We start from the raw sequence: 13,006 nt of genomic DNA, 5'->3' as shown, positions 1-13,006 counted from the left end.
GTACCACTTAATTGAAAATGTCCAAGTTGTTTTTGAATTGCAGAAAAAGTGACCACAGAAACTGCAGATGGTGGTGGTGTGTGCTAGGAAGAATGCTTTCTTTTTTAAAATCTGTGTTATAGTGCAGTAGATGAAAAAGTCCTTATTCAAAGCTGTAGACTCTTGAACATCTTTATAAGAAACTGCTTAAAGTTACACATATAGTCTGTATGCTTAAGCGGAAGGCTAGGAAAACTCTGTCTTTCTGCAGCCTTCTGAAAAAATGCTTCATTTTCTTTACAAATATTTTGACCTGTATTTTTTTTTTTCTTCTTCCCTCAGGCGATGTGGCTTTGTAAACATTTTGATGCCATACGTATCTCTCAGGAGACTTTGTTATTCAAGGAAATATTAGCGCTGACAAAGGAAGCAAAGGCATGTAAAGAAAGAAAACAGGTGTGTAAGAGGATATAATAATAGTAGTTCTCATGTCAAAGACGAGGAATTATATGGCATTCCCATGATTTCCACTGCTATGAGTTGAGCAAATCAGAGTAAATATTCTTATATCTATGGTTTGTACATTGGTTTGTGTATATGTAGGTACAGGGTCTTTCAGAGAAGAAGGGTAACCTCTGCTAGAAAAGGAGATAGGAACAAAGATGAAAATGTGTCAGGGCATAGAATAGGGGCAGGAGAGGAAGATGACGTAAAGTAATGGAGGTCTTGAAAACATTAACCTTAGACATAAGCAATAGAATTGAGAGAAGTCCAGGTATGCACAATGCAATTTAAAGAATGGTTCATCGTATCATTAAACAAAGTGTCTTCTGTTTCACCATGTCTGATAATCTCAATAAAATAAGCATTAATCTCTGAGGTCTCCTTCGGTACAAAATGCTCTGGAAAATATATACCCAAATAACTTTTTTTGATCTGATAGTGCTACTTAGTTGCGCATGCTTGATTTTTCTGTATCGCAACACAAATAACTTACTTGGTGCATTAACTGAAAAGGAGTATGACTCAAAAGGATTAAGTTACTGTAAACGCTAGAAGCTCTCAAGCTGAGGCAATAGCAGCCAACTCAGGAGATTGTTCAGTTCTTCAGTTGATGCGCTCTACCCAACTGAGTACCCAGTTTGCTCCAGACAGGTTTTAAAATCCATTCATGCTTCATTGTGGGCCTCCTAACTAATGTGCAATGAATGTCATTCCTCAGGGGCTGGTATTAGGACTGGTGCTGTTTAACATCTTTGTGGGCAACATGGACAGTGGGATTGAGTGCACCCTCAGCAAGTTTGCTGACGACACCAAGCTGTGTGGAGCAGGAGACATGCTGGAGGGAAGGGATGGTATCCAGAGGGACCTTGACAGGTTTGAGAGGTGGGCCCGTGTGAACCTCATGAAGTTCAACAAGGCCAAGTGCCAGGTCCTGCATGTGGGTTGGGGTAATCTCAAGCACAAATATAGACTGTGCAGAGAATGGATTGAGAGCAGCCCTGGGGAGAAGGACTTGGGAGTGTTGGTTGACAAGAAGCTCAACGTGAGCTGGCAATGTGTGCTGGCAGCCCAGAAGGCCAACCGCATCCTGAGCTGCAACAAAATAAGGTTGGGGAAGGTGATTCTGCCTCTCTACTCCGCTCTTGTGAGACCCCACCTGCAGCGCTGCCTCCAGCTCTGGGGCCTCCAACATAAGAAGGACATGGACCTGTTGGAGTGGGTCCAGAGGAGGGCCAGAAGATGATCAGAGGGCTGGAGCACCTCTCCTACTAAGACAGCCTGAGAGAGTTGGGGCTGTTCAGCCTGTAGAAGAGAAGACTCCAGGGCGACTTTATAGCCCCTTCCAATACTTAAAAGAGGGGCTCCAGGCAAGCTGGGGAGGGACCCTTGATCAGGGAGTGTAGCGATAGGATGAGGTATGACGGTTTTAAACTGAAAGAGGTTAGATTTAGATTAGATATTAGGAAGAAAATCTTTACTATGAGGGTGGTGAGGCACTGGAAGAGGTTGCCCAGAAAAGTTGTGGCTGCCCCATCCCTGGAGGTGTTCAAGGCCAGGTTGGTTGGGGCTTTGAGCAACCTGGTCTAGCGGGAGGTGTCCCTGCCCAGGGCAGGGGGGTTGGAACTGTATGATCTTTAAGGTCCCTTCCAACCCAAACCATTCTATGATTCAAAGGAGTTAGTCAGAAGAATGTTTTTTCCAGATGTCATGACTCACAGGAGTAGTTGATCAGCAATGATATTAAAGGCTAGTGACAAGTAGATCAGAAAAGTATGTTGAAAGAATATCCTTAATACACAGAATCATCTCTGCTTCTGATTCCTGCCCTTTTTGCTGATTCCTTTCAGCTGAATGATTTGTGTCAAGGTCTTCCATGAGTAATAGCATGGAAGAAGACTGGTTTTCTGTGACTCCATCTCTAGCAAGTCACAGAATCACAGAATGGTAAGGGGTTGGAAGGGACCTTTGGGGATGATCTAGTCCAACACCCTTGCCAAAGCAGGTTCACCTAGAGCAGGTTGGACAGGAATATATCCAGGCAGGTTTTGAGTATCTCCAGGGAAGGAGACTCCACAACCTTTCTGGGCAGCCTGTTCCAGTGCTCTGTCGCCCTCAAAGTAATGAAGATTTTCCTCATGTTGAGACAGAATTTCATGTGTTTCAGTTTGTGCCTGTTGCCCCTTGTCCTGTTGCAGAGCACCACGGAAAAGTCTGGCCCCATCCTCTTCATACCTGCCCTTTAGATATTTATAAGCATAGATATTTATAAGTCCACTAATTTGAGTTTATCTTTTATCCTTTGTGACCTATTTTCATAAAAATGAAGCAATTTCATATCTGTGAGAATTTTACACCCCTGCTAAATTTGATTGGAATTGGCCAACAAATTCATGATTTGCTGAAATGGTAGACGGTGTGATACGTAGATTTTTTTTTTTTTTTTTCCTTAGAAAATTAGACTGAAAATAGGGTAGTGTTTATTACACTGAGTTAGTGAAGGAAGTTTGGAGATGGCTCAAGTAATATACTTAAAGATCTGAGAGGAAAGAGTTCATTGAACTCCCTGAACTTCTGGCAAAAAGGTTTGCTTTTGGCTGGGATGAAATAAAATGATTCTTATCAAGAATATGTACTTTGAAATCTTTGTTCTCATTATTAAAGATTGTTTTGCTAGGTTCATAAATTTCAACTCGGAGGGGGAGAATTTAAAACAAAAATTCCCTTTGGTTTAATTACTGTAATTATTAACATATTTCAGACTATACAGATGCACTTTCAAGGGTGTCCTTTTGGGCTTATTTGATTTAAAAAGATGGATGGTGTGGAAGATGAAAGTCAAAAATGTCAAGGCTAATCAGGTAGTAAGGAGTGCCCAAAGAGCAGAATCTGGTGGTGGCTTAGTACTGTGCAGTTTGCCTTTGTTTTTGAGGTGTTAGATCCTAGAAGAACATTTTCACTAAATCATTTCTTTTGGTCTTTTATATGAGCTTGACTCTTCAAATGTAACTCCTAAAACTAGGAGGGAACTCCTTGCTCCCTCTAAATCAATGCAAGCTTTACAATTACTTAAAATGTAGCCAAACTGTCACCTTGAGCTATATTTTCCCTTACTGATTGATGTCTGCTGGCTAAATCAACTGTTGCCGTAACTGACCCCAAGTTCTGCTGAAGCAAGTGGTAAACTTGACTCCTCTAGCATACATAACATCCATCAGCACTAATAGGGTTTGAATGTCTGTTCAGGAACAGAACAATAGCTGTTTATACTGTCTTTGATACAACCAGGGCATTAAAAAGTTGTCATCCTGGCCAAAGCAATTTAAGAAATGGAAAGAGGAAAAGCAGGAACCAAGACTATGTTTTTGAAAGTCTGGTGCGAAGATCATATAACGCAATTTAATGTTATTAGAGGACCATTTCATGCATATAAGGTTACTGTGGCTAAATTAACCCCAGTGCCAAAGGTCATTCATTTTTAGGTCAGTAGGCCAATGTTACTAGATCTGGGCGAACGCTGCAAAAAGATCCGCAAATGTTTGTTCACATATTTTGCTTACCTTTAGCCAAGCTTTCATCTCTTTTGTGTTTGCTTCCAGTGAACATTAAAACATTTGAGTGTTCCTGGCACAAGAATTCATGGAAGGCATATTTAAAATACGTGATTATTCTCTGAAGCTCAATTTTTAAACTTGGACATGCAATCATTCGCTCACACACACCTGGCCACTTACTAATGAGCACAGCTCAGGTAGTGAATTTTAAATACTGACTGTTCAAAGCAAAATGTGATCATTCTGCATGTAAAAATATTCCAAAAAGAAGTCAAATTTTTTGAATATTCAATAAATTTGAAGAACCATGAGTTATCAATAAATATTCCATGAACAGAAAAAGAGGCTACATTTTTGGATAAATCATTGCAAATTATTCCCTCATCTCTAGTTATTATAATGTTAATAGGAAGCACCTTCAGGTTTTTCCTATAGTGAAGTCTAATGATGAGCTATGGCATGTTTCACTCTTCCTGTTAAGTGGATAAAATAAGAAGTTGAAATAACTGTGGTAATTGTGGGCTTATGGGATGGGTGTGCTCTTAATGCTATATTAAATTACAGTTAAGGTGTTTGCATACTATGTAGTGACTTAAAACTACTGTTGCATCAGATCCTCGTGCTTTTTAAGAAGAAATATAATGGAAGAGAGGAAAACTGAAGGCGTCCTTATCTATGTATGTTCAGTATTCTAATCTATTTCAGAAAGTCACTACAAAGGAATAGTCTTAAGTGTATATACAGTCTTATATATACATAAAAAACCATGGCCTTTCACCTGTATTTTCTGAACAAGCTAAATCTAAACATTCATGATTTTCAAAGTACTAAACCTGCTTTTCTTCAAACTTGACTGCTTTTCTGTCTGGGGTACAAACTATAAAGCAAATGAAGTCAGAAGTTTTTAGCCATACCTGTTTTCAGGACAAATATATCCAAAACTTCCGAAGGAAATGTCTAGGAAAAGTGCTCCCCCCACCCCAGCAACAGAAAGCGTAGCAGTTTTATGAAAAGATTGCAAAAACATAGCTCTGAGTAGATCAGGCATGCGAGATGAAATATGATGCTCCTGAAGTAACATGGAATGTTTAAAATTAATCAGGATTGAGTACTGTTTTTCAGAGTATGGAAATAGTGATTAAACCAGTGCGTATAGAAAAGTGGTCTGAACATAAAATACCGTGGCTTTTGGAAGGTTTAACAATTCAAGCAGCAGGTCTTTCCGTTAGCTAAACTGGAGGTTGGGACAGGCTCAGTGTGCCTTAAATAAGACACGGTTTTGCAGTTATCAAATGTATGTGTGTCATTGTCCATTACTGCAGATTTCTGGGAGGTGAAGTCCCATCTACCAGGCTCACGATATATTTATGTGAGTGTTTATGAGAGACAAATTATAAATGCGCTATCTGATATGTATCAAATTTAATGACTTCTAGTTGAATAATTAGGCATTCTACAAGCAACCTATTGAAAATTATTTTGTAGGCCACTGCTCAGTAGGAGGAAAACCATCCAGGAAATGAGACTGGAATTGGGCCACAGAGAGCAGAAGGAACAAAAACACTGAAATACCCGCATGTGTGTCCTTGATTATTTTTGTGCAATAAGCCCCGCTTAAAAGAGAGGACTTAAGAATACCACTGCACTGAAAGGACTTAGTATAATTTTGGTTTAAATTGGTTTGGCGAGGCTTAACAGAGTGGACCCCCGGCAGTTGCTAGCCTGTCTTGACATGACACATCAAAGAAGTAAGCAAGACGCTAGCTGTTTCTGATAGCAGCATGATGCACCTTTGGAAGGTGACAGACTGAAAGCCACAGACCCAGCTCCAGCAGCGAGAGGCTGCAGGAAGCTTTGACGCACCACCCTGTGGGACCTGCTGACTTTCAAGAAACACAGCAATTTCTTTCCCTTTTTCTTTTTTACCTGCTTGAATGTTGCCTTATGAATGGCTGATAGTAGGAAAGGCACTGAGAACTGGGGACAGTAGAGATAAACAAAGTAAGAAAACCCACTGCCTGACTGGGCCACCTTCTCTGTTCCACAGCTAGCCGAGGACTGATCTCTGCTGTGTATTCTGGAGCGCTTGCTCTGCTACGCTTTAAAGTGACTTGTGTGGTAGCGTTTCCACCACTCCTGGTGAAATTGTTTTGTGATCTAATGAAGAAGATTATTAAATCTTTCCACATAGTCACATTTTCATTATATCTGTCTATATTCTGTAGTATAGCGTAAACCTGCAGAAATATTCTTTTTTTCATGATTATGCCCTTCAGACTGTTTGGTTAGAAAAAGAGTTGGGAAACCACAATGTACGGAACTGCATGGAACAAAGAGTCAAGCTCACATTGTTAAGTGAAAGAATTTTTTTGACTTGGGAAGTACAGAATCTGAGTGCCAAATTTTTTCTGAGTGAGTATTCATTTTACCAATAATGACGAAGTGAATGAGATGTAGGCAAGGCATTTAGTCAAATGATTAACAGCTGCTCTGACTGGCATGGCCAAGTTTAACTGACTGACAGAGTTTGTTCAACCAGGTTCAGCATAGAATGAAGGCCTAAATTAGCAAGATAGTGAAGAAAATTCTTACAAGAACAAAAGAAGGGTATTGTTAATTTATTGTCAGGAAATCTAATAATAATGGAAGAAATACTGGGCGGGGGAATGCTAAATATGTAGAGGAACTTTGTTGTTCTGTCACCAAATAACTGTCTTACAAAACATCTCTAGATATGGGCAAAGTAATAGCCCCGAAAGAAACAGCACTTCTGAAAATCTTGGCACGTGCAGTTTCAATCCCATTTCATGGTCTTGAGTTTAAAAATAAAATAACTTTAACATTAAAATGTGCTTTAAATAAGCTTTCTGGATGATGAAAGAGTGCGAGTTACTTAATACTATGAAATAAATCTCCTGAAAATCAGACTTTTCCTGTTATTTTCTCTGTGTTCGAGATTCAGCTTGTCTCACAGGGTAGCTGTTGAGATCACTAATGGGGAGTCCACGGTCATAAGAAGCAGTAGTGGGTCAGATACTTGTGGTAAAAAGGACTACCTTTGGATGTGATGTTCTTACGGATCCCTTTGCAGGTTTGATGCCCAACGTGTGTGTTAGTGTGCAAAACTTGGCACCGCTTCCACGCTAGTGTGCAAAAAGCATAGGTGTAGGCTTTATGTTCAGCTTACCTTTAACACTGATTATCGTGCCCTTATTAACTCTCTGATATATTATGTTAATGACTTGGGACTTGCACAGATTTATTTATTTATTTATTTTTAAGACGACATCTCAGTTCACCTTTAACCGGAATATGCCTGCATGGTAAAATTCCTTTTGAACTCAATTGTGAATATTCAGCCTTTTTTTGTTCTTTCTTTAGAAAATTCCCAACGCGCTTTGGGCCAATCTGATCCAGGAACGTCTGTCAAACGTGGACTGCATCAAACAAGTAAGAATTGCTCCTCAGAGGGCCCGGTGGATAAGCACTTACACAACTCGTGCATAGTAGTTAGCATTCCGAGTCCTGAGCAGAGGAGGGAATGGGGGCAAATCATTGGGGGCTCTGGAGCGGATTGCTTTCTTGAACATCAGCAGAGGGAGTTTGGTGCTTTATTAACAGGATAAAGGGGAGGATGAGAGTATGCATATGCTAATCTTCTAGCACAGAGATGATCAAAGGCTGAACAAGCAGAGCTTTGTTGATTGCCTGGGGCAACTGGCAGAGTTATAGTGGACAAAACAGATAAACAGAAAATATACAAAAATCAATATCTTGAGTTAAGATTTTAACTCTTACTGAGGAAAGGGGGAAAAAAGTCATATCAATCATATCAATTATCTTTATTTCTCACTGTGTCTTTTTTTCTTCCTGTTAGGAAAAACTGCATTTGAATATATTCTCTTCTAGGTAATAATTAATATGTTCAGTGTTAGTTTACACAAATAGGCAACTGAATAGGTTTCGTTGTATTCACAGATGTGTAGCTTCCTCTCCCCTTCTCCCCTGGTCCCCCTTAATGTAAGTAGAGACTTTTAACATAGAACCAAAAGAGAACTTCAGTAGATTAATATTGGTTGAAATTAATGTCTGGACTCAAGGAAAGCAAAATCTCTTTTATGTGTTTCCTTTAAAATCTCAGATGTTGTTATGGTTTATTGAGTCCATAATCGGCCCATTATAAGGGATTATTTGTAAGAGACAGGTTAATCTGATGGATAAAACACTGTTTCTAAACAGTGCCACAATACGGACTGCACATTATTTGATCACTTCTTGAGATGAAAAAGTCCATAGTCCAAAGTAGGTGTTATGTTCATGGAGGACTAAACAACTTTTTTCAGATAAATAGTACATGTTTTCAGAACAGTTATTCTGTCACACCCACACCTTTGAGTCAGGGGCTAACTAGTACTTCCTAACCCCGTAGAGATACTGCAAGGCTCATAGTTTTGTGTAAAACTGTTGCTTCTCAACATAATCATCTGCCTTCTTGGTTGAAAGAAGCAGGGCTGGTAATTAACATTTCATTGAAGTGTGAAAATTGCTTCCTAAAGCTTCTTAGCATTAGGCATTGAAAGAAACTGAAAATGCTGAAAACCTTATGTCCTGTACTTCTTTCTCTTTCTCCATGATTTTTGATGTGGTCTGCAATGATCTGCAGACTGGGTCCTTCCATCCATGTAAAATCGTCTTGAGGGCTGGGCCATTGCGTTGTGGGTTTTGAAATGGTAATTCTGTAGCGCAGAAGTGTCTATAGGTACAGACAAACATTAACAAAACTAGCAAGAATAATTAAAAAAAAAATGTTTTCTGCCTCAATTGAAGGTTTCTGCTTTTGAAACTCAGCTAATGTAAATGATTGCCAAAGAAGTCTTCATGTGCATCAGTGTGAAGTCAACTGTCTTAGCTTAAGCCTGTCCTGGTTTGAGGTAAAATGGAACCAACTTCCTGTTCAGTAATTTTATTTCTTAGTGAGGCCTCTTCTAACTCTCTGAAATTAACAGCATGTTGTGTCTGGAACGGTTCATTCCGAGTGATAAGACAGTGCCAAGGAATGGTACGCAGTGAGGCTCTTACCTATACTTATTGCTATGACAACCAAGGTCAGCTAATTTTGTTATTTGACCCGTTGGAGGGTTGGAAGCAGAAACACGTCGAGGGGTCCCACCTGCGGGGAGGAGTGGACAGGACAGGTGACCAAAAATTGACCAACAGGGTATTCCATCCCATCTGCCCCATGCTCAGTATAAAACCTGAGGGATCAAAGGGTCAACTCTCTTCCCTCAATGGCTGATGTCTGAAGAGGACCCTGTCTGTTCATCTGCCTTTGATCCCGATCCGTGTGTTCCTGACTCCATCTGTGGAACCCAGTTCCCACCCGTTGCTGAGTCCAGCCTGGGACTTCCCCAGCGGCTGCCGGTGACATCATCCTGGGAGCTTAATACGGTTTTGAATATACTGTATCTATTTCATTATTTTCCTTTTTATCTTATTATTAATATTTCATTAAAGTAGTTTAGTTTTCTTCTAAACTCATAAATCTCTTTATCTCTCCTCCTCCTCTCCATGCACGAGTGGCTGGGGTGGAGCATCTGTCGCCGGCCCTTGGCCGATTTGGCCAAAACCACGACAAGCCACTGATGGAAGTGGCTTTCAATGGAGCCGCCTTGTGTAAGCTAGATCAGATGGTCAATTACAGCGTATGAACTGTGGAAAGGATAACTTGATCAGGAGGGTAATGAATAGCTGGGGATGTAATCTCTTAAATTGTTCTTGCCTGACAGGCTTGCTAGAGGACATCTGTCTTGAGTCATATTTTTATTGCAAGCATATAGCTGTAGCAAAATAGGTAGTACACTGCTCTCTTTAAGCAATAGCTTAGAACTAGCAATAGCTAAACTTTGACCTATCCCATTATCTAATCCGGTGGTTGCAAGAGAATTTAATTTAGAATACTACCTGCTGGTGTTTAATGTTACCGAGAAAAGTCATTAAGCTAAACCAAACCTTTCCGTGCCCAGCTAATCTTGTTCTTTTCCCACATCATAGAAAAGTGCATGGCAGAGCCCTTATTTGCATTGCAGTGCCCTTATTAGCATAGGGAAATATCTTGCTGTAAAAGTCCTTCCTTTTGCATCAGTAGAGAAACATCTGAAGGAGTAAAAATAAGTTAAGGGGGGTGATTTTTGAACATTTCATTGCATTTTTAGCTAAATTCAGGTTTAACAAGAGACTTACTGTAACAAAAATCTGGGGTGCATTATTAGCTTCCGTACATATATACAAATGACAGTATAGGACTCCTCGTCCTTCCAAGAAGTGTTTTTATGAAGGGAAATTAATGGAACAGAAACCTAGCTCATCTCTAAATTAGTCTAGATTTATACCAAATATAAATCCCATTGACATTCATGGGGTTGAATTCTTGCAACTTTGGAGTAACAAAGTGATGAGCTGAACCCTCTGCTTTTAAACTACACCAGTATTTGCTTTCACAGGGAATTAGATGTTAGGATTTAAAATGTACTGGGAACTCTAAACTGCTAAGTGTGGACTTTTCTGATGCCCACTCCTGCCTTCTTTCCACTTACTGTCAACTAATAAAATCTACTTCACTGTGCAGATATGACACAGGTTTTAGGCAAAATGCACACAAGCTCTTATTTTATTCCTAAACCTTGTTGTTGTTTCTCTTTGAATTCCCTTCCTACACTGGTACAAATGAGGCCTGGGAAGACTGTGGAAGAATTTTCTAGTTCATTATGTATAAGGACATGACCCGCTCCCCTTCTTTTCTAAGTGGACCATTTTTTTTGTGGTTTTAGGTTCCTGTGTTTCTTGCTCCGTGCTTCATCATCTAGGAGATTGAAAGAATGATTTTTGGATCCTTAGAAAGAAGGGATTAAAGAGATTGGCAGAAAACCTAAGGCTTATCAATTTTTCTCTATAAAATACTGTACACCTTATTCCATACTCGATCTATTAATTTTGAATTTGCAAAGTAGACTCAAACTTTTGCATTGCTAGTCACTGTGCTTGAATTATATAGGTCTGTCAGGTTTCTCTTCAAGGTCTTTTTAGCCGAGCCATTTTATTTATGTATTATTTACCACTCCAGATCACATATCTGGTAGTAGTTAATGTATTTTTTTGTCTGTACTAAATTCACACAGGACTTAGGCCTTTCGATTTGCAGGAGAGCCTCTTTAAAAACATGCATGTGGTGTATCATCTTGTTCATTTTTGTGGCGTTTTGAATTAAAGAGTGTAGCTGTGGAACACTTGAGAAACCAATATTGTCCGCTCTCGATATACTAGCAAATGAGCAGCAAAAAAAGACTATGAACGTCAACATTTTTTATGTAAGTAGTGCAATGAGATATCATGGATATATACAGCAAGTCAGGTGATTGTATGATTTACTACCTTGTCCTTGTCGCAAGATGTGAACATCTATCTTAAACTTCTGCTCTAGTGCGTACGTTTAAAATATCTTTAAACCTGTAGAAATGAAAGTAAGTTAAAAAGATGATAAAGCCAAGAGAGAAACTGTTCTTCTGACTGCTGACTGCTAGGCTTGAGGCTGGTTCCAGTCCCCAGACACAGCCCCCCTCAGCTTGACACTGTCAGCTTCTCTGGTTGTGCTACGACTAGTTAGCAGGTAGGGTAGAGAAGATGCCAGGGTACCCCTGGTATTTTCAGTAGTTTTGGTTAACTATTTTCTCACGTGATCTCAAAGGTAGGAGTTACTGGGGCAATCTGTCCTCTAATGCTATCTGGAGGAGAGCCGTGGGACAGCAGTAGTTGCTGTGAACTAGCAAGTAGGTGAATAACTCTTCAGTTTAGGGCTTTTATAACAGTCGCTCTAAAACCTCTCCAACATGCTTATTCTTCCACATAAGGCTCTTCGCCTGGTTAAATGAAGGTATGTTTTCAACAGCTAACTTTTCCAGTGTTGTGATATTGTTAAAGTGATATTGTTATTTTGAGTGTTAGGTCACGTAAACTGTGAGTAAGGTGACAAGATGGTTAAAATGCCAACAGCTGCGTAGTGTCCTGCCTACCTTTTATGTTCCTGTTGTTATCACCAGCAACACGGAATCAGTGCTGGATGTGTTACAGAACTAAGGGGAAAAAAAAACCTTTATAAAGCTTCCCTGACATTCAGCAAGAATTGAGTGGATGTTATTGATCTAGTTAAGGTTTCAGCTATTTTTAGGAGAAACACATAATTGACTTTTTGAAGTTGTGAAGGTTATTAAAAATCTTTTAATTAATAGTAATTCATGGTCACTAAAACTTCCTCACATTGTGTATGTCTTTTCCATTTGAGGGGGACCTATGCATTTTAATTGCAGTATTTTCCTTGTGTGATTGGAAATAGAATTAATACTGTGGATTTTGTACGTCATTGATTTATGCCATTTGTCTCAAAGCATGAGTCAGCATGTTTTTCCGGCGAATGTTAATAGATTAGGAGCAATATGTTGGACCATAGTACCACCAGCTGTTTGTTTTATTTCTCCTTGTGGTGTCATTGGCTTGGCATTAATTGTACAGCTTTCATCCCACTGACAGTAGGAATGCAGAAATTTTTGTGCCATTGTTTTGACACTCACAGGTTTATAGATGTCACAGGCATTCTCTAAGGAGAACATTTTTATTGATCAACAGCTCTGCTGAGACTCAGCGTTGTGTGTTCTCCTAATACAAATGTGGTTAGGACTGCGAGGGATCAGACGGGTAGGTCTTCCAGCACACGCAGAAAACTTATTGCAAGCATTATGTTAGAACCTGGGACTTGTGAAGCTGATATGAAGACTTTTCATCTTACAGGGTTAGTACATGTTGGCTACGGCACCTCTGACTGCTGGTGTTGTAAGGGAATTTATAGAACTGGGGAAGGCTGGTGAAGTGATTGCTACATGGTGAATTTGTGAGAGAGAGAGAGCTGAGCAGCCTTACGCATG

General features: G+C 39.7%; 1 protein-coding gene across 6 annotated transcripts in view; it reads left to right on the top strand.

The window, feature by feature from the left end:
- AK8 (adenylate kinase 8) overlaps positions 1–13,006 on the top strand; it is an 85,154-nt gene that overhangs the window by 16,942 nt on the left and 55,206 nt on the right. For all 6 annotated transcript variants that reach the window (XR_008469274.1, XM_054220538.1, XM_054220536.1 and 3 more), the window contains 2 exons: positions 322–435; positions 7,416–7,484. Coding sequence is in view for 5 of the 6 variants with exons in the window: in XM_054220538.1 (XP_054076513.1) it covers positions 322–435; positions 7,416–7,484 (183 nt within the window). In the remaining variant the exon portion in view is untranslated. The remainder of the gene's footprint in view (positions 1–321; positions 436–7,415; positions 7,485–13,006) is intronic.

Source organism: Rissa tridactyla, chromosome 14 (assembly GCF_028500815.1).
Source record: "Rissa tridactyla isolate bRisTri1 chromosome 14, bRisTri1.patW.cur.20221130, whole genome shotgun sequence".
Lineage (NCBI taxonomy): Eukaryota > Metazoa > Chordata > Aves > Charadriiformes > Laridae > Rissa > Rissa tridactyla.
This window is presented reverse-complemented; position numbering and strand designations above follow the sequence as displayed.